General features: G+C 40.6%; 2 protein-coding genes across 3 annotated transcripts; one reads left to right on the top strand and one right to left on the bottom strand.

Annotated features, from left to right (window-relative positions):
• The first annotated feature begins 1218 nt into the window (after positions 1-1218).
• LOC117556438 (protein delta homolog 1) lies at positions 1219-9198 on the top strand. 2 transcript variants are annotated; one of them, XM_034231763.1, is made up of 7 exons: positions 1219-1474; positions 1604-1618; positions 1913-1993; positions 2156-2216; positions 2778-2908; positions 3582-3723; positions 6871-9198. In XM_034231763.1, the coding sequence occupies exons 3-7, from the start codon at positions 1942-1944 to the stop codon at positions 7658-7660; spliced, it is 1176 nt and encodes a 391-aa protein (XP_034087654.1). In that variant the 5' UTR covers positions 1219-1474; positions 1604-1618; positions 1913-1941; the 3' UTR covers positions 7661-9198. The 2 variants fall into 2 exon arrangements, with proteins under 2 accessions (XP_034087654.1, XP_034087655.1); XM_034231764.1 differs by lacking the exon at positions 1604-1618 and having other exon boundaries at positions 1322-1474.
• A 7970-nt stretch (positions 9199-17168) lies between these two features.
• Positions 17169-18529, bottom strand: dio3a (iodothyronine deiodinase 3a). Its single transcript, XM_034231765.1, has one exon. The coding sequence runs from the start codon at positions 18486-18488 to the stop codon at positions 17703-17705; it is 786 nt and encodes a 261-aa protein (XP_034087656.1). The 5' UTR covers positions 18489-18529; the 3' UTR covers positions 17169-17702.
• Positions 18530-21896: the final 3367 nt, after the last annotated feature.

The raw sequence follows: 21896 nt of genomic DNA, 5'->3' as shown, positions 1-21896 counted from the left end.
AAGATTAGAATAGGTCATTATAATGTATGGTAGGCACTCAATATCATTTCAAAATGGGGGGCGAGTGAGCCAAGACTCTTTCATTGTACATTTCCTTTATAAATTAGCAGTCTTTGGTACATTTTCCTTTATGCTTTTTTTTTACGATATGGTCCGCAGAGATCAAGGATGGAATTTGACATGTCCTCACTGACTGTAATACAGGAAAATGTTCACTACCTTTATCTGAAATTAATGACTAGATACTTTAGATTCCCTTATAAAAAAAGAGGATTTTTAAACCAGCAACAACAGCAAGTTGCTTATACGGTTAGGCATCATATTTCATATGAATGCATCAACAAAAATGTAGCAGTCAAAATGTAAATTTGGATGCATTATACATATTTAAGGCAGGGGTTCTCAAAGTGCGGCCCGCGGGCCAATGGCGGCCCTCGGAAATGTTTCTGGCGGCCCGCGATAGTTAATGTGACACGCTGAAATGCATACGTTATATTTTAATCCTCCATGGTTGTATCTAGTAAGAATTAGAATGGAATTTAAGAATGGTAAAATTGCACCCCCTGGGTTGTCATTCCTAAATTATGAATGACAGCTTGTGGAAAGTTTGCTAGACTACTGGTTGCATGGCAACTAGGCATCTCACGAGTTGCGGTAATTGGTTAGTACAATAAAGAAAGGATTTGTTTTGGAATTATTTTGTGTTCCGTTTTTTCTTGGGCGGCCCTCAATCCAATATTGGGTACCTAAATTGGCCCTCACTCATCAAAACTTTGAGAACCCCTTTGGATTATATATTTTTTGTAGATTGTGATTTTTTCTACATGTGTTTCTGTTTTTCCTATGCTAGGTAGGATAAACAAATGTTCAAGCATGGCAATAAAGATTATTCAATTTTGTTCTACGGTTAAGGTATTTGAATAGATAGACAGGATTATTTGTACATTATAGCGTTGCTACATTTACTTAAATAATGGATCTGAATGTATCTTCCACTCATGGCAGACTCAGCCTAACAAAAAGTGGATTAGATAGTGATTAAATATGTTAATGAAAGTGTAAAAAATGTAGCAGTAATGGTAGTGTGAATAAATTACAGGGACTTGTTGATTGATGATTGATTGAAAAGTTTATTAACAGCTTGTATATTGGGTACAGTACAGTACAGCTCAAAACATACAATTGTTAAGGGGATGCAGACCAGAGAAAGACTTTCGTCTTGTTTACATCAGGGTCCCCCATGTTCACTCAGACTGGTGCACACTCTCCCTCAAAAGGTGGGAGGAGCATGTTGCACTGGGACGCCGCGCGATGCAGCAGTCCCGTCAAAACCTCCAGGTCCTCTGCGCGCGAGCCGCACCACTCGTGCCAGTTTGGAATCACTACAGCCGCGTCGCTTGGATTAAAATGAGTCTCATAAAACCCATCAAACATGACCGAATGTAGTTGGAGATAGAGCTCAGGAGCGACATAGGTAAGGCAGCGTTCTGGATGCTACAATATCATCAGTTTAAGAGGTTGTTTAGATACAAATGTGAAAACTACTAAATGAAATGGCTTTTGTCTTTTTCTGCTTTTGCGTAATGGATGCCTTTGGGAGCAGAAGTATTTGGTTCAGGTGCGTCAATTATAGCCCTAATTTAATAGAGAATAGTAACACAGAATTATTTAAATGATATTAAAATGTGCAGCGTGATTTTCATAATGAAAATCAACTTTTTTTTAAACACCATACATAAACACCCTACAGCTGCTATACAACATTTGCCATCTTTGTAAAGCATACATCTGAATTGTCTATTTAAGGTTTATTTTCTTTCCCTAAAATACAACTTGTGCGTAATTTGATATCTTAAGCATTTTGCACAAAATACAGCTCTTTTAGCGACTTAATCCACTTTATATTTTGCAGGACAAACGGGGGTCTTGCTCGCAATTACGATGCATCTCACAGCAGTGGTCTTAATTTTGGTCGTGACAGGCATCGCCAAAGGTAATCTGAAATGTTGAAAAAACTGACAGAGACGCACAATTGAGTCGTAACGACAAACTCATTTTCCATAGAATAAAAAGTATAATGGATGAATATTTTATTGGCCGTAGTGTTTTATGTTTTGATGCAAACTGCTGCTGTCCCTTTGTTTCTTTCTCAAAGGTTGGCAATGCAACGCTGGGTGCACAGAAAATGGGTTTTGTGAGAAGCTCGGGAAGTGCAGGTACTAAAACGACTCTAGATTCCGTTGTAGATGATAGATATGTCCTTAGGGCTTTTGCAACCTTATTTCCATTGCTGGAGATGTGAATGTTCCTCCCTTAGAGAAACGCAATCACAATCTAGCCAACTGGAACCTTCTGCGTTTCTTTCTTGTAGATGTATTTGGCACCTATGTTGTGTTTATTCATCTGCCAAATCAGCCCTTTGTTTCAACAGTAAAAAGCACTGTTATCCTAACAAACGTCTCAAAAGCTTCTGTCTGAAAACAATGCCCAGTCTGTAATGTTTTTTTTTCTTTCTGGCAAATGCTACTGTATCTACGTTTGGGCCAAAATAACAATTTAATCTGTTAGTATTTTAAAGGCATTTAACCACTATGCCGAAACATGACATTAATCTATCATTACACTTTTAAAAAGGCATGAATTACATTACATCTTGATTAGCTGACACTTTTACCCAAAGTGACTTACAATAAGTGCAATAAACAAAGAGGTTATGGGGACAGAGCTCTGTGGGTGGTATGTATAGCTCAGGCTTGCTCCCTTTTCTCCTATTTTAGGTGCAAACCGGGGTGGCAAGGAGAGAACTGTGACCGGTGCGTGCCCTTCCCCGGCTGTCTGCACGGCACATGTGAGAAGGCATGGCAGTGTGTCTGTGAGGAGGGCTGGGTGGGCAGCCTGTGTGACCAAGGTGAGTCTCATTAAGCTCCCCTGATACTCATATCTCTGCTCCTAACACCCACTGACATCCCAGAGGTCAGGGTGAGCCACATGGCCCCAGGGACACACTGGTTAACACTGAATGAGGTCTGTGTCTGGGATGTATTCCACCGTATTTTTAGACGGGCAACATTTATTACGGGTTAATAATGAAGACTATGCAACAAAATAACTGTGAAACGTTTAGCTAATGAGCAAGAAACATGCAATTTAAAAAATGATGACGCTGCAGAAATGTAAAATTGACAAGTAACATTCCCACTTGACACACCGATTTAAAACCACTTAAGCAATTATTCTTTTAGCATCTGTGATTAACATTATTGCATGGACAATTACTTTCTGCCCCTCGAGTGATAGAAGAAACAAAGATAGAACAGAGAGAAATGTCTTGCTTCTGGCTCAGTTTGACCTCCTTATCAGCACACAAAGTACATCTCTTATTCTGTTGGAGCATATGAGCTGCTTTGCTGTGCAACATGGTCGGTTATGTTCTCAATTTTGTTCTCTGTGAAAAGATGCTGCGGTGGGGAGTGCAAGTGTGAGAATGGAAATAGCAGAGGAGGGAAAAACAGGCAGAGACTGGAAGTTGGAGCGAGTGCACACAAGATCTAAAAACAGCATGCTTGTTTTTTTCGCAACAGATATCCGCCTTTGCTCGTCCAGGCCTTGTGCTGGTAATGCCACCTGCATAGAGACAGGAGAGGGGGGGTACCTGTGCATCTGTCCCCCCGGATACACCGGTGAAAACTGCCACCTGAAGGGAGGAATGTGTCTCACAAACAGGTACCAGCAGCTTTTATTTGAGGTTCTATTCTAGGAAAATGAACGCTCCAATAGAGCAATAATCAATATCTCTGTCTACAATGTCTGTCAGCTCACTTTGTAACGCAGATGCAGCACATCAAAACCATCCCACACTGGGGTTTGTGTATACTGGTAGCAGGCGGTTAGTAGATCAAATATGGCATGTTCTTTTGTTCTTAACTTTGTGACCTGTAGCCAGTGCAGTTGTTGTAACTTCAAAGAGTCAAGTGGGCACATTTGTTAGACTAGCAGAGACGCTCAGTTTGACACAATTCCCACAGAGATGCTAAAGTGTGGGAACTGGCAAGGGCCCGACTTTTTGAAGGAAAACTCCACTTGAATGGGGCTCCGGCTCATTATTTCTTGTTGCAAAGTCAACTTTACTTGGAGGACTAACTCTATTGGTGTTGAGCTCTACAACTCTGCAAATGAAAAAAAAATAACATACTTGCAATCAGGTATATTCAAGACACTTGGAACAAGAAGTGAACCAACTCGGGGAAAATGTAATTAATTTGTTCTTGTCAACATTGACATTTCTCTTTTTAATAATTTACAAAGTCAATTTGTTAGCACTTTTTGGTGATTTACACATCCAGCAGTAACAGAGAAAAGTCCTGATTAATTTAAACTTGTGTTTCCGGCAACGTGCAGGATGTAAGTTCAATATTCACTCTCTTAGGTTGTTCCATTTAAAATGAATGATAATCTGAATGCAGCCCTGGCATCTGTTGGTACATTTATTTAAAGGGTCATTTGTAAGCGTCTGTATTTTTTTGGGCAGCTTTTCTTTCAGTCAGCAATTGCAAAACATTGTAAACAACAAAAGCAAAGTGCGTCTCTACTGGGCTTACAGTACATTGCCAAAACAAACTTTCCTGCAGGCTTGAATTTTCAAACACATCCTTTGATGTAGAAAGGAAAGGGGCTTCATAGAGTTCATTCTGCAGCTCCCGCCTGTCATAAATATACAGCAGCAGCCATGTGTATTGTGCTCTTCACCTTTATGAAGCAGCTGTTGGTGTGAACATGGACAGCATCACAAGCTGCATCGCAATAATGAGATCCTTTGAAGTCATCGGGCACCACATTTCCAAAGCTTCTCTATTCAGCACCAGAAATGCATTCTTCATTTATCTAAAGAGGAGACAACTTATGCGATACTTCGCCCGTATCCCACAATCCACTGCTCCCCAGGCGTTGTTTAAGGATACATTTAGACAGTCCTTTCCTCCCAAATTATTACATTACCAATACCTTTACAAAGAAATTGCCCTCAGGTGGTGATATTGTGCTGAGGAAAAAAGGTGTATAAACTGAATGAATTACAGCAGGAAGACATTGCAAATTGCACACTATGGCATCAGATATAGTAAATTAGGCATGGCATGTTAAAGCAGAGCCTCACAGATAAATACCAGTTATATAGATACACAACATTTACTAGTACTAACCACAATGTGTGGCATGGCTTCATTATGTAATATTGAACCATTGAAACTGTACGTCTAATTGAGCCATATTTACTGTTGACGTGTACTACTATATATGCCATTGGAGAGCAGATTCCTGGAAATGTTTGACGTAATGAGTCGATGAGAAACACCTGAATGCACCGCTGGTTTTGTCCGGTAGACAAGGAGCTGGTTCAGCCAGGCCTTCTGTTGATCTCAAGACATCATTCTGAACAAAAAAAAACGGCTTTGCTTCAGAAAAAACCTCCACAACAAAATCAGTGCCTCATTCCTTTAAGCTCTAGAAATTGCCTCATCGCTTCTCTTTCAATGCTGAAAAACAGGCAAGCTTGAACTGTTCTGCTCCTGTCCATCAGATACACAAGAAATACTCTGTGGAGACACAGCAAGCTGACATTGAACCCCACCATGTTCGTCCTCTGTCAGAAAACCTGGTATTAAATAATACACTTAAAATAAAATTGCCCACAGCTCAATGTCATTGGCTTCTCTCCTTATCCTCTAAAAGAAAATAATATGTTTCTCTTACTACCATTTTACGAGATGAGTGGAGCCTCAATTGTATTCCAGGGAAATTCATCTCCATTAAAAAGGCCTGTGTGAGGTTTCATTAATCAGCTCCTCTAAGAAACACCAGAGATGTCTGAACAGTTTTCCAAAGCTATTACTCGTTTGACTCACAGACAGAATGTTAGGGACTTGTGTAATAACAAGAGCTGGTATTAGAGATATTGATTGTTTTCATCCCAGAGTTTTAATCTGTGCATTTAGTTTGTGAAGCATTAATCGGGTATGCTGTTTACCAACACTACAGCAGGAATGCTTTTATATCCTGTTGTTATTATTACTGGTACAGATTTCTCATTTGCAGATTAACACTGTTTTTCATTTGGGCTGGGAAAAATTACTGGCATCCACATCACAATATGAATAAGTCTATTATTCTAGAGCTTAAACGAGCTACAGTGAATCAATAAATCAAGTCAAGATTTGAAGAAATATTTTGAAGATGAGTCAGCTCTAATGACTTGCTGCTTAGTCCCATGATTTAGGAAATGGGATTGTTTTGAGTTTGAAAATATTTTCTTCGTTTTATTTTGACATCCAATCATGTTTGCCTCCGTAAGAGGATGTGTTGTATTTTATTGCTTGGAGTGAACAAAAAATATAAATCTGTGTCTGAGCTGTTGTTCAAATTAACGGGGGATGAATTTTTCCAGTTAGGATGTCGTTTTTCCTGAGAATTCCCTTATCACATCATTTGTGCTCTGATGATTTGGACAAGCTCCAAAACTAGAACATGCTAAACCTTCTAATACATTTTTTTCTGTAATCCTGCTAACAGACAAACCAAATTACAGACAGAAAAACTGAGCTGAAAACATAACCTGTGTGGCGAAAGTAAAAAATAAAATAATAAAAAGACCCCATAGACTCCTCTGGAGGACCCCGCAAATTATGGATTTATGACTAGAAAGCAACCTATTAACATCCACTTTGCGAAATGAACCTGTAAATTGGATTAGACTGCATCACTGATGGCTGCTTCATAAGCAAAGGATAAACTATTCCACAGTAAAGCTGTGCAATACTAGATGGCAAGCTTTATTTCCCCTGCTGTATATTCACATTGTGTTGTTCTGTCCTCCAGCTCTCCTTGTCAGAACGGAGGCTCATGTAGGGATCCCGATGGCTCAGCTGGTTCCTCTTCCTGTTTATGTCCCCCTGGATTTTCCGGAGACTTCTGTGAGATCAGCGTTGACAGCTGCCAGCCTAACCCTTGTCTCAACGGTGGAAACTGCACAAACCACGGCCTGGCCTTCACATGCTTCTGTCCTCTTGGCTTCACTGGGTTCACTTGTAATGACACAAACAGTCTCTCGCCCTGCGCCGGCAGACCCTGCGCCAACCGGGGCACGTGTGTTGGACAACCTGACGGATCCTTCCGGTGCAATTGCCATAAATGGTTTGCAGGTCCCACATGCTCCCTGCAGCACAGACCCAAGGCCAGGTCCAAGCCGGTGGGCCCCAGGCCTGTGGACCACAGAGTGTTTGCGCTCACTCCGCAGCACTACTCCCTCCCTGCTCACACCTTCCACAAGCTTCTACGGCCGCCCGAGAGAGACCTGCTGAAGATCACCCTGAAGGAGACAGTCCACTCCCCCGGGCTGCTGGTCACCCACGGTCAGCTGGTCTGCTTCGGCATGCTGGCCCTGCTCACCTGCCTGGTCATCCTGGGCACCACAGGCATCGTGTTTTTTGGCCGCTGTGAGGCCTGGCTGGCCAACGCCAAGTACAGCCAGCTCGTTCGGCAGCAGAGGGAACACCTGCTGAGAGAAGCAGGCGGCGCGAGCCAGGAGGAGCCGGAGCACTCCGTGAACATCATCCTGCCGGAGAAGATTAGACTCACCAGCTTTGGGAGACACTACACCTCCATCTGATCAAATCAAGTGTGCCTCCCTCTGGAAGGAGTTCAAGATGAATGTCTGAAAAAGGCACGGAGGAAATACTATGACTGTTGTACAGTTGTGTTTTTAAAGTGAGAGATACTGGACTACACCAGGATATTTGAATGTATAGTCTGCTGGACGAAGTGGACAGCCACGACACTGGATTGTAAAATCAGTTTTTAATTGTACTGTTGAAATGTACGAAATGTGAAACGATGTTCTACCTTGATAGCTGGTAAAAATGGATGGATGTCGTCGTCAGGTGTTTAAGATTTTGACTTCACAATCCTGGTTTAACTTCTTTGAACCAGGATGATTTGGAATATCATTATGGGGTTAATATTACAAAATTAGACTTTGATTTGATTTGAACAGAGCACTTTTCTTTCAGTATTAGAAATGTGACCAAGTAATCATTGATATTTAATTTGTAAACAAATTGTATCTTTCACTTATTTTACAACCCTGAATCAACCTAACCCTAACAGAAAAATATTCAGTAGATATTTTGATAATGTATTTATCATTTTAGTCAATATTTCTCTTAAAAGTGTCAATCTACAGGTTATTTGATTGTAAATTGAATATAAAAAAACAAGCTATCGATATAGATTACATTAGGCCGTGCAATATTTTAACATCTGTTTTTCACTATTTTCTGACAAGTAAATAATCAGCCCTGAATATCGCCATGCAGAGTAATGTGAATTTATCATTTTATAATTAATGCAAAATCAGTTGTTTTGATTTTTAAAGTATTAGCATTTCAATTGTGTATTTATAAAATATTACAGGCTACCCAAAGAGCTGTACTTTTAGATCCTGCAGGTAGTAACTCTGCAGAGCTAGATATTTTTCCTGTGAAACGTCAAAATTGTACAGTATGTTCCTCTAGTAAATTAGCTTCCCATATACCATCCAATTCTCTCTGCAGGTGTATTACTTTAGATGTTGGTGTCAAAGTTATATAGTAGATGTAATTTCACAGTTCCTTAAGATCTGCCACTTTATTATTCGATCATCTATTCGTATCTATGCCATGAATATCCTTACACCTTCACCTATCGATCACACTCAAACTCATTTGCAGTGTATCAGAGGTGGGAGGCTTTTTTCTTTTTACCACCAGTGTGGGAATTTCACAGCCTATGTACCATTCATCTCTAAGCCCAGAAATCAATACTGTAACATATGTTAAATTATATTGGTTTGTCTCATCATGCATGAGATGGACACCCACTCTTGAGGGCGAAGTGATTTCATGAATACTAAAATACTGGAAAACCGAAAAAAAACACATCTATGTACCCAGTAAGGATAGAGATGAACATGTGGGACATATTTAATTTAAAATGTTCAATTAATTAACTGATTAGAAGTGGGAGATATTCTCTCATTACTCTGACAATGATGAATGAAATTCAGCTTGTTTTATCCATCACAATTCTCCAAAAAGTGGTTATCTTAATAATAGAGTGGTGCAGTGACGAGCATGGGCGGGAAGGGGGGTGCTGAGGGCGCTGCAGCACCCCCTATTCCACATTGTTGGTAAAATAATATTTTGGCCTGCCCCGAATGTTTTTTCTGTAGCCCCGGACAATTCTACCTCAATAATATAATACATTAACCGTGCTTTACGTGAACCTCATCATGACACTAGAGAGGACGACAGGACTATAATTTCCCATGTTCAGTGAATGCAACAGAGGCAAGACACCAGACCAATCAGAGAGTTGCATGGAAATAAAAGTGTGTGTGTGTTGAGAGATGTATCCATAGATCTCTTAATGTTGCTCTCAAAGTGCACCAGATTGAGGCTTTCAACTTCAATATTTAAAAAAAATCTTCCCGGGGGAGCATCCCCCCGGACCCCCGAAAGGAGGTGAGGTACGCTCCCCACTCGTAAAAAAATAGCACTTTACCCCTGCCTATATGCCGTGAGCTGATTATCGAGCCTTCATTGTAACAGTCGCGGGTGTACTGTGTATTTGCGTGTGTGGAGTGCTTTTGTGCGTGCTCTATAGTGCCCGTTCACTGGAGTCCAGCACCTCAGCACCCCCACTCAAAATACCTTCCCGCGCCTCTGGTGACGAGTCCTAAAACCTGGAAGTGAGTTAGCATTGTACCACTACCGGTTCCCTCGTCTCTTACCTCATTCACACCAACGCAACTCCGGTTCAAGCTCCGTGCTAGAGCTTTTCAGGTTCAGAACCAGTTCTTCGGTTTAGCGGACGCTCTTTTCACACCGCCCAGAGTCCGACTGGTGCTGCGTCATTGCGTCATCGTTTGCGTCATGACGTAACCGTTTGTGTGCCTGCTTCATAAAGCTAAACCGCGCGGAAACCCCTCACAGCTGACAACAACAACAATGGCCGATTGTGCTCCAGCTTCCTCTGTACCTCTTCGGAAGACCAGATTCCCAGTAGGTAGCTGGTCTCTTCAGTGGACCACTGCTGCTTGTTAAGTTTCTCCATCGTTGTGTACAAGCTGGATAAAACGCAGGCTTCTTGTTGTTGTTCAGGAGTTGATCCCGCCCCTGCCCCCGCCTCGACGTAAGCGTGACGTATGTGGTGCTTTTGCTCTGGCCGGACAATTTTATGGTGCTTGAAACGAACCGGATCACCGCTGCGGTGTGAAGAGGAAAACCCGGTGCTTTTCAAGCTCCAGCTCCGAACCGGCCCCGAAACACCGTTGGTGTGAATGAGGTATCAGAGGCCGTTTCTCAATGTCGAGTATACCTGCTGCAGAGCCACTATTTCAAGTATACTACGTCATCGAGTGGCGCCGAATGCTGGGCATTTAACAGAGAAGGGTCTGTCACTACCCGATCTGCAGCTCTGCCCGATCTGCTGTGCGCATGTGCGAGATGGTCCGCCATATTGGACAACGCCGGACGGCAACCCAAGTAGGACAAAATTGACATCTAGACCGTCTGAACCATTCGCAAGTTTTTACATGTGACAAAATATGCATTGCGCATTCGCGAGTTTTTACATGTGACAAACGGTGATTTGCAGAGTTTTACATGTGACAAACGGTGATTTGCAGAGTTTTACATGTGACAAACGGTGATTTGCATTGCATCTGACAGAATGAAGACTTTTGCATCTGACAGAATGAAGACTTTTGAATACAAATACAATAGAATAAAAATACAACACACCGTTTGGGAACCACTGCACTACACGACACGCCCACCTGACACGACACTACGGTGGCTGAGAGGCACTACCGTTAAAAGCGAATTGACGAGATTTACATCATACAGCCCATGTAGTATAATATTTTGCAAATGATGAATTACAGCAAACATGTGCAATATATCCATTATTACAGCTCCGTGGGATGGCAGTAAGGCGATATGGTCCGTTGTTATTGTACATCCATGGGTAAAGAGAAACTCATGTAGTGCTGAACACGTAACATGAACGTGCCGGGTAGCGCGGTCCCGTGGGTTAGATGCGCGTTCATAATGCAGAGGGAAATAACTCTAAGAATAACGTTATTAGCACATTTTACAACTTGAGGAACGAATGTTTTTAATAAGGGCTATACAAACGTTCATACTGGGTAGTTTATTTAGTTTAAAAAAAATTATTCAACGATTTACAGATCACTCTTTCCCCATGTAAGTCAATGGGAAAAAGTGTTTCCGGGCCTGGCAACCAAACGGAAGTGTAGTACCGCTGTTTGGCCAGCACGAATATTTTCATCTGAGTCCGGCGCACTTCCTGGGGGCTTGGAGGGAACCATAGACTGTATATATAAATAGACGTAGTGTCCGTGACGTCACACATAGGATTCTGCAGAGTTGCCGTGAAGCCCTTAGTAGGCGGAGTCGGCCACTAACGGCTCGACTGTGACGTCAGAGTCTAATCCCGCCTGCTTCAAATAAGGGCAAAGAGGCGGAGCCGAGGCAGGACCTGCTGCCTCCGAACTGGAAGTAAACAGAGCTAGCTCAGGCTAAGAAGCTAAGCTAACATGAAATACATGCATACCAAGTTACTGCTAACAGTGTAGTTCCCCTATATAAACGTTACATTCATAATCAAATGAGACAATCTGCAAGAGAATTAGCTATATTTTGTTATTCTTAATGCTTGTCATTCACACGTTGAGAAAAGACGGACTCCACCGCCCGGACCTAACTGGAGCCGCAGTGGGCTAGCTCCGGGACGCCGACCGGAGCTAGCCCCCTGCGGCTCCGTTAGCTCCGGTGGCCACCACTGGGATAATTGGGTCCCCTATTAACATTTGCTCCCGTTTAGCATTATGGGCGTCATAGCCATAGACTATAAAAGTCTTACCCAAGGCTGAATCATAAACTAAAATGTATATGTATGCATAAAGGGTTACGTCCTTAGCTGGCTAATAAGTAACAAGCTAAGCTACCAAGCACACAAACACCTGCGAACGGGGTTAACATGTATAATATTATCATTTTAGACTTCTTGGAAGTTCTGTTAGTACATTCAAGCGCACAGCACGACATTTTAATTGTCTGGTATTTGTAACAATATTCCCTAAAAGGCACAATCACCACGAACACGGCTAAAGCTAAAGGGTCAAGTACAGTACTATGACTAACTAACGTTGTAGCCTCTATGGTTGTAGCCTAGCAGAGTGGACAAGTTGCTGTTAGCTGACAGTGAGGCATGTATGTGTCCATCAAAGTGACCACGCCCTAATTTATGCAAAAACGTTAAGACCTAATATAAATAAAAGGGTCGTGTTAGAAAACAATTCACTCACAGATTCATAATCATGAAGGTGGAATCTAACTATATCGACAATAATATTTATTGCATCCATGGGTAGAAACATGTTTTTTTCTGCTGTAAAGTTGGGCATTTTAACATGGGGGTCTATGGAAATTGCTCCTTCTGCAGCCAGTCCCTAGCGGCCCATGTATGAACTGCAGTGTGTGGCACTTCCGTATTGGCGTCCCGGCTGTTCCCCAGAGTTTGCCGCTTGGAGGGAACCCATGCGCAGTTTATTTCCGGGTAAATACGTCATCCCTGCACATTTCAAGTTGTGTAGTACATTGTGCAGTAATGACATTTGATTCGAATCATTTTAGATGACATTTCTATAAGGGGGCAGTGACTGTCACTGTGCATATTTATCAGTATGTGTTCAAGTCTAGGATTATTTGCTGTTGTGTTTTGGCCGGATACGTTTTTGTTGTCTGTTCATTGCTTTTAATAAAATATATAATCTTATGTTGTCTGTTTTGTCCTATTCAGGTCTTGAAAATCACCAGATTAATATCAAGTCTATCTCTCTGACTTTCTGTTGACACAACAAGGAGGTTAAGTGAAGATCAGATCAGATGCTTGGTAAGGATAATATGTCAGATGTTTCACAGCATGAGATCCCTCCCCCCCTCCTCTGTCCCTCCAAACCTAGAGAAAGCAGTCTCTGCCTCCACCTTGTGGTGCATCTTATATCTACGACACCAGGACTTCAGCTGCAGTTTAAATAAGCAATATATTTAGAAATACAGCTGACACTAAAATTAAAGTCAGGTTGTTACTCCTTTTTCTCAGTCATAGCCTACAAAACAATGATATTGCATAGAAGTGAGTAATCATAATATCAAATAATATTTTAACAGATTATTGGAGAGTTTTGGCAGTATGTTGGTTTGTTAAAGTCTCACAGTTGTTTCTTAGGCATTTTATGTAAAAAATATATATTGGAAAGAATATATACAATTTGGAATTAAACTGTTACAAATTACGTTGCTTTATCAATTTTAATTTTGTATTCATTATATAATATTTCATGCATCCCTATATAATATTGTTTGGGCAAAATCATACCACTCCAATCGCCTTTTACTCTATTGGTGTAAAACCAATTTTTAAGATCTGCAACCTTTTCAAACTAACCAGGTTTTTACGACATAGTTAGACATCAAGAAATTGAATATTATTTCAGTATATGACCTGAATAATATTTAGATTCGTATATAACAATGTGTTCTGGCAGTTCTTTTCTCAAGCCATTTCTTAATGGTTTCTCAACTTTAAAATAATATTGAACCAGGAAAACTTTTATGAAATTAGCTTATTCAGAATTTCCTAGTCAGTAAAAGTGAGTCAGCAGTTGTTTTGCTTTCCCATTAATGCACATTGGCCAACAGAGAGCACTGCAGAGCATGTCTTACATTTTGGTGTAAAGATCATGTAGTCTTGGAGTATGGCCACAAGGTGTCATACATCTAAAAGGAGACAGACGAAGGGTGGCTGTAGACACAGGAGTGCAGCGTGAAGGGCTGCATTAACTGCGATAAGGTAATTATTAAGTAATTCAACACCAAAAATGACTATATGACATATTTGGAATTTAAAATGCACTCATAATTATTAATATATCTCAAGCAGCTGAAGAAAAAACATTCCATTTTAAAATACAAAATATTATGTTTAAAAATAATATATCATAAACAATGTGAAAACAGCTGATGTTACAGACAATGTTTCCCAGGTTTCCATTTCACTGTTCTGTTTCCTAGCAACATCACAGACCTTTGAACCCAAAAAAAACATCTTAGCAACAATCTGTATTTTTCCCTCTGCGCTTTAGGCAACATTTTCTCACTCCAGACCTAAATTTAATGGAAAATGTCTCGGAGACGCCTGCTGTGTTACTTTGTCCCTGACCTATAAAAGCTGTCCTAACCAGCCCCTGACTGTCCAATGGATCTGAATATGTTGCAGCAGTTATACAAGTAAAATAAAACGTTTAACCATTATTGATGTTGCAACTTGGCACTAGTAGAACTCTTACAGCAGCGGATTGAGACAATGCTTGTGACAAATGCTGTGACTAAGGCTGCATTAAGTTCCTATCATTCATGACAACACTTTCAGTTCTTGAGTAGTGTTTGTATTCCTGGAAAACTATCCACAGTGAAACTAAAACTGGCCTCTTGAGTTTTTAAATATGAGCTTATCTATATCATTATAAAGATGGTTGTTTGGAGGATGGTTAAATCTTAACATGTTAAACCTGAATTTGAGTGTGCTGGGGCCCCGGTTCCCCACCAGCAGACATTCATTTGTGGAGTTATGACCTTGGGGACCCTGGGGAGTGAGGGGCCCTCTCCTTCAAAGCTGACCAGAAAGTTACAAAAAACCCACCTCAACAGACCCATTCTGCTCCCCCTCGAGTCATAATGCAATCCAGAACAGCAAAAGTGAAATATCTCCCACAAAACCTGAGACCCTTAACCCTTTGTTCCCGTCCTCATCTCCACAGAAAGATTAACTTAACGTCCGTGGAAAAACGTTGAAGAAATCCAGATTCAAAGAATTTCCAGTGGAGGGTTGTTTCTGGAAACACTGCAAGATATGTTTCATTTAGGCAGGTATACCCCTCAGTCAGCTGTCAGCTCTACATGAATAATGTATGTTTGTGTGTTAAATGTATTCCAGATGAGCAGGAAAGTAAGGTCACTTCAACCACCCTGAAGTCAAACCAGCAATGCAGTTTGTTCTGATGTAATGTCTACTTGTTATCCCATTGTATACTGCACATCTATCATCGATCTATGATTAGTCTAATGAAGGGGCCTCTTTAATGTTTTGTAGGAAAAATCTCTGGGAGCCAGAGGGGGACAGATGATCTATTAATTAGTACGAACAATAAGCAAAAATAGAAGTGTGTTTCTTTATTTCTCTCCGTTTTCCTTCCCCCAAGCATACAGCTGCAACTAACTGTATTGTATATCTTGAACATGTCAGAAAATCGTGAACACGCCTGTTACAATTTCACTGACCTGAAGGCGAGGTTGCCAAACTGCTGGTTTTGTTTAACCAAGACTACAAAATATACAGTAATTAATATATTAAGAGAAAAGCAGCATATTTGTATATGCAGGTACTGGAAACGTCTGTATCCCCAACCAAAGGAAACCTGTTGACTTGTTCAATGCTTGTTGCTCTGTTATCCATCAACACATCTCTTCATGTGTTGACATAATGTGTCGAGTACATAATGTGGATGTGAATTGGCTGCAGAAGCTGTGATGTGTTACTGATGGGACCACACAAACAAGCCAGGGACTGCAAAAAACTGGAATGTTTTCACTGCCACGGATCTGAAGAAAAACACAGATCTTGTTTTCCTGACCCGTAACAAAGGCTTTCTTTCATTTCATTCAACTTTGTTACTACCACTGATTATAAAACATCAAGAGATATTTTTAGCTATTACTCAAATGTGTCGTAAAGCCCTGATTTAGAGGCAGATTTCTGGTAAAATGACCTACTTTAACTACAATGAGCATCCTTGTGTAGTCACTTTTTAAAACCTTGTTGTGATACTTTTGCAGTGATTTAAAGCCCAGTTGTGACTTGGCTTTATATTCCAAAGTTGACTATGAATAATGGCGTCAGTGAAAGCTGGAGACAAGGAGAACCAAAGCATCTGACAAGATATTGCTCCGCATACAGGTTGTGTCAGCGTTATCATCTTGTTTCCTGAGTCATCTGTGTCTAAGGCACTACCCCCCCCCACCCACCCCCACCCTGGTGTCTTATTGCATCGTGACTCATATCTGAAGCCTCTGAGGGGATTTTCCTTCAGTTTTTGATGGAGAGTAAAACTAAATTAAATTCTATTTCCAGGTAAACAAAAAACGCATACACCTATTGCACATTTGGCAACATGGTGGTTTTCATTGTATTTCTATGTTTAATTCTGAAGGCTTATGAGAACAATAATGCATCATTACCTTACTACTTAGAGATACTTACACAGTTAACTGCAATTACTCCTAACCCTGTTTTTCTGCTCTGGGATTGGTGTGCTAATCTCTGAAAACATGTATGCCTTTAGACCCTTACAGGTGGATATATAATTCGGCATAATAGGATCAAGTGTGATTATCCTCACTTATTTGTAGTCAAAGGCTTAGGAAGGGGCTGCGGAGAACAAAGAGAGGCTGTGAACCATACAGTTTAAAGAAGCCTGTCTGCCAAGGACACATCTGTACATGTACTGTGTGAGAAGGACAGGTAATTCAGAAAAGTTGAAAATAAAGGCTCAGCCAAAAAAACACAATGTTCTCAAATTAGATTTTAAGTTTGAAGATTTGTGTGGCTCTTTAATTTGAAAATAAACTGGTTTAAAATGTGAATCACAAAGAATTAGCATTAAAATAAAGCAATAAATGAAGTTTTTATGTTATAGCTTTCAGGAAATCTTATCATTTTTCAAGTGATTTGATATCTTCTGCTTCTCCACACCAATTTCAGGGGCTTCCCTTCAGAGAGGAGATTTCTGGAGGAATTTATGAGAGGCCTGTCGTGTTTTATTGTGCAGGAAATTGAACATTCATTATTTTGTTTACTTAATATAAAAAACAAATTACAGTCAAATCTATGCACAGCATGACATTATTGCAAAAAGAGAATAAAGGGAAAAGACACAACTCGTTCATGTTGCATGCAAACAAAAATGATTCAACTAACAAAATTAAAGTATTCAGTTTGAAATAAGTAGATCAAATCATTTTATTGTATGAAAAATATATCCATAAAACGGAACAATATGTACAAAGTAGTCGCGCCATGCAGGGCAGAGAGCTGCACCTTCACGATGATCTCCAGTATGAAAAACATCAGTATCGGTTCTCTGGTTTTAGACCGTTTAAAAACCGACCTTCACTAAATACTGAGGAGCACAGTGATGCGCACATCTCGTCCTGCTGGTTCATCAAATGCGCATTTAGACGAGGAAAAGAAATACAAACTTTTGACACACAACATACCTACTTTTGTTCACGGACTTAGTTAAAAAAAAACGAACCTTTTTTGTAGGTTGTTCCTAACAGGATGTCTAGATGTCCAATATGATATGAAATCACCTACTGTCTGCTATGTTGAACACTTCGATCCAACCATATCAAAAATAAATACAATTACACCATTATTGGCGAAGAAAAATGTATCTAAGAGTTATAATACTGAATAAATGCAGCATTTTTTGTTTTCGTCACAGCTCTACAAAGATGAGAATTAATCTACACATTAATAACTAGATTATTGGATTTTCCCAGCGTTTCTCTGTATTGATCCAGCCAGTCTCTGAGCTCTGTGATTCGATAGCCCTCAGGTCCTCTGCCACCTTGGTAAACTATCTTTCCCTCCTGCAGAATATAAAGTCTGTCGAAATAAGCTCCGTACGCAGCGTTGGAGGAGTTTTCCATACTGTCGACCACCACCGGGCAGCCGGGCACCTCCAGGTGCATCAGCTGTGCCGCGTTCAGCCGGTCCTCCAGACACCGGTGTTTGGGGATCTGATAGGGCGCGTCAGTGCTCACCCAGCCGTCCGAGGGGTGCGCTTCCTCGATGTACACAACTACAGAGTCTGCTATGTCTGCGTTCTGCTGCACGACTCCCTGGAAAGCCTTGAGACGCGCCATGAACGGCGGTCAGGTGCAGCTCCCAAAGTTGAGGATGAGCGGTCTCTTGTCTTTTGCGTAATCGAGGATGCGGCTGCGCTGCTGATCCCCCAGCTGAACAACTTCGCTGTTAGGCGCTCCGTGCCCGAGATGCGCTGCCTTCAGGAAGTCCAGTTTATGGCCGTGCCACACTGCTTTGAGTGACTCCATGCTGAAGAGACGGTTCGAGTCCGATATGCACACTGGAGGGTCGATGGCATCGCCCTCCTGCTCTTTCATCCTTAAGAAAACCCTTTTCCTTATGCATAAAAAGTCAAGCAGCCAAAACATGACTGCTGCCATCAGAAAACGGGGCAGCAAGACGAGACAGACTATTGCATTTTTAATAGATTTAATAGTATTCATTATCACTTGGAATGACTACCCGGATGGTATTGAGCTGTGCCACGATCTTGTGGGTTGAAGTTGGGTTACTTGCAACTTCCCCTCTTTTTATAGCACCGGAAGATTTGAATGAATCACACCCCGCCTCCAAACTGGGGCCGAGGCCTCACATGGTGGGGATTACCTTCTGTCAACTCCACAGCTTTGAGCCACAGCCAAGGTCCAAGGGTGCGGCACAGCAGTGCGATGTTCGCTCATGATATTTTATCATCAGACTTAACGTTTTCAACTAAATACTCATAAGGGATATACAGTGAAATCGTTGAAATGACCCATAATATTATTGGTGTAAAGTGGGTGCTGCTGCAGACGTTTCCACTGCAACGTCAATGGCAGTTTGCTGGAGCACATTTTGGCAGATGTTGACTATGGCTACTCCACTTTAAGGACAGCTTGTACAATTACTACACTGCATGATATACTAACAGACAATTGACTGTTTGTCCTTGAGCAAAAGTCATATCGCCCATGTCGACCGATGTTAACTCATCAAATATATATCATCACTGTACAATACACTCACATTCAGAGGTGAATATGAATATGGCACATCTTTAATTTCACAAGAATTAAGTATTGAAAATATAAAACAGTGAGAATTATGTGAAGTGATTCATTCTGATCCTTATCACAAATCCTGAATTCTTTGAAAAAAGGGTCTCAATATCTTTAGAAAGTCACAATATTGAGTACATTTCAGAAGTGACATTTTAAGTAAGAATACGAGAGTATGTGAAAATGTGAATTTTGTGTTTCATGTGAACATAATCCTCTTCCTCAGATGCTATACTGTTTCAACTAATGTAACAACAGTAACATTAAACACATTACATTACATTGCATTTAGCTGACACTTTTATCCAAAGCGACTTACAATAAGTGGGTTCGACCAACAAGATACAAACTTGAAGAAAACAGAATCATAAGTACATCAGGTTTCATATAGAGCTAAAACATTTCAAGTGCTACTCAACTGGCTTTAGATAAGCCAGTCCTTTATTAGTATATATATGCTTTGTTAGTATACACAGGACACATTAACAGGGAGTCTGTCGGGGGAGGCTGGTTCCTGTGAAGCATTTCAACAGTAAACTTCTATAAAAACCCTAATTGTTCTCAAAGTAGTAATCAAAGCGTCCAAAAACCAAAAAGATGTCTGTACTGTGTGACAGTTTGCCCAATAAGTTTAAATGTGCCCCCGACCAACAATTGTCCAGACAAGGTAGGGTGAATTGCCCTAATGTGGGACATTTTTTGCATTTCAGACTTCGGGAATATATTGCGATATGAAGCCGATACAATAAATCAACATCAAGTACCATTCTGAAATCCCCAGGATGTGTCCTAATCAAACCAAAAGAGAAAATGCAGATATTACACTCATAAAAGAAATGGTAGACATATAAGTACTCTTAGTGCCAAGTTGTCTCAGACAATCTGCATTTCCTAATGTGGGACAGTTCTGTGCAAAATGTGGGACACTGAAAAGTCTATGTTAAAAAGCCTCGTCACCTTAATTCATGTAATAAAAACATCTCAGGTCAGTAACACTCAAAGCTAAATGTGCAATACCATGTTCAGCTATGTTACTATTTATAATGTTGTTGTTTTTACAACAGAAGATGTTTTTCTTTAAATTGAATTTAAATGCATCAATCTGGTGCACTTTGAGGGCAAAATTAAGAGATTTATGGATACAGCTCTCAACACTCATATGAAACAGAACTGTATATATTTCAATAATCCAAAAACCATTAGAATATGCTCACAACCAATAACACATATTTGATAAACTCCTCTCTCCTATCTTTATTTTACCTAGTCTGCATTCTTTCTTTTTTATTTATGCATATTTTACTAATCACTCCCCTTTTACACTGTGTTTTTTACTGACCTATAGCACATATTGGAATGATTTCTTAACTTAGACTATTTTAATTAAATTAATTGCCATCTCTTAAACTCAGACATTAATCCCTAACATTATCCCTGACTTTGTCATACCATTTTAACAGAGATGCAGCCACCCCCAATTATTTAATATGATTTGCCCTTCACCTTAAATATCTAAAATAATGTATTAGAAGACTAAAACCCTGTAAATAACCATTGCTCTTGCACAATCCATGCCCCTTTTAGACCTGTCCCACATTAGGCAAATCATACTGTCCCACTTTGCGAAACATGTTTCCTAAAGTGCACTTTAGGAAACATGTTTCGCAAAGTGGGACAGTATGATATTTTTTATTTCAATCAAATGTTCCATCGTCCCATGGGACGATGGAACATTTGATTGAAATAAAAAATATAGAGTATATTTACACCATATTATAATATGTTCTGATGAAAAAACATATCATAAACACATCCTGATAAAAACTTGCAAGATTGTTTTATTTATACGAAATTTAAAACCTTAACATTACATTTGTCAAAACACTACGTCATTGACCTTTGGGTGGTCTTCACACATGGTACTTCCTGTTTAAAGGTTTTTCCACCCTCATCTGTGATTGGACATTTGAGAAGTCATGTGATTTTGATCGCATGACATCACAGCTTGTGTTAACCCGTAGTTTCATTGACTCTCATTTGTTTGTGGAAGACCTACACCCATTTGAGCTTAGGTGTCCCACATTAGGGCGTGTCCCACATTAGGGCAACTCACCTATCACATTTCAAACAGTATGTTCTTGAACCCTGATCTGCTGTTGGCAGATATCTGTGCAGCCTTATTTGGCTTATGGCAGCTTCACTACAGATCATCTGACAAAACAGGGCTAACTGACTGAGCTACATGTATCGGCCTTTCGAGACCATCAATTAAATATAGCTGTAAAGCTGTCTGACAGACACATATGATCTACTACTAGGGGTGTAACGGTATCCGTATTCGTCCCGTACCGTCACGGTTCAGACGTCACGGTTCGGCACATGCAGTCACACGGCGAATACGCCTTTTTGTTTACGAGTGGGGAAAAAAGTCTGTCACTCAGGGCAGTATTACACTAGGCCTATATATAATCCAGGGGGCGGTATTGCGCCTAAAAGCCAGCCGCCCGTAAATAACAAATGAAGAACAAGAACAAAACACAACAAAACGAACACAATACATGAAGAAGAACAGTTAGTAGCTATGGCGAGTTCACACAACACACAGGAGCTAGAAGACCCACCTGCTTCTTTTAAATCAGCTGTGTGGGAACATTTCGGGTTCCCTGTGGACTACAACAATGATGGGGTGCGAGCGGTGGATCGGACGAGGACGGTGTGTCGGCGTTGTTCGACAGCTAGTGGTAACACGTCAAACATGCTCAATCACATCCGAGTCAGTCTCAGTCCCCAGCGAGAGGGTTTTCTCGACGGCAG

Source organism: Gymnodraco acuticeps, unplaced genomic scaffold (assembly GCF_902827175.1).
Source record: "Gymnodraco acuticeps unplaced genomic scaffold, fGymAcu1.1, whole genome shotgun sequence".
In the NCBI taxonomy this organism is placed as follows: domain Eukaryota; kingdom Metazoa; phylum Chordata; class Actinopteri; order Perciformes; family Bathydraconidae; genus Gymnodraco; species Gymnodraco acuticeps.
This window is presented reverse-complemented; position numbering and strand designations above follow the sequence as displayed.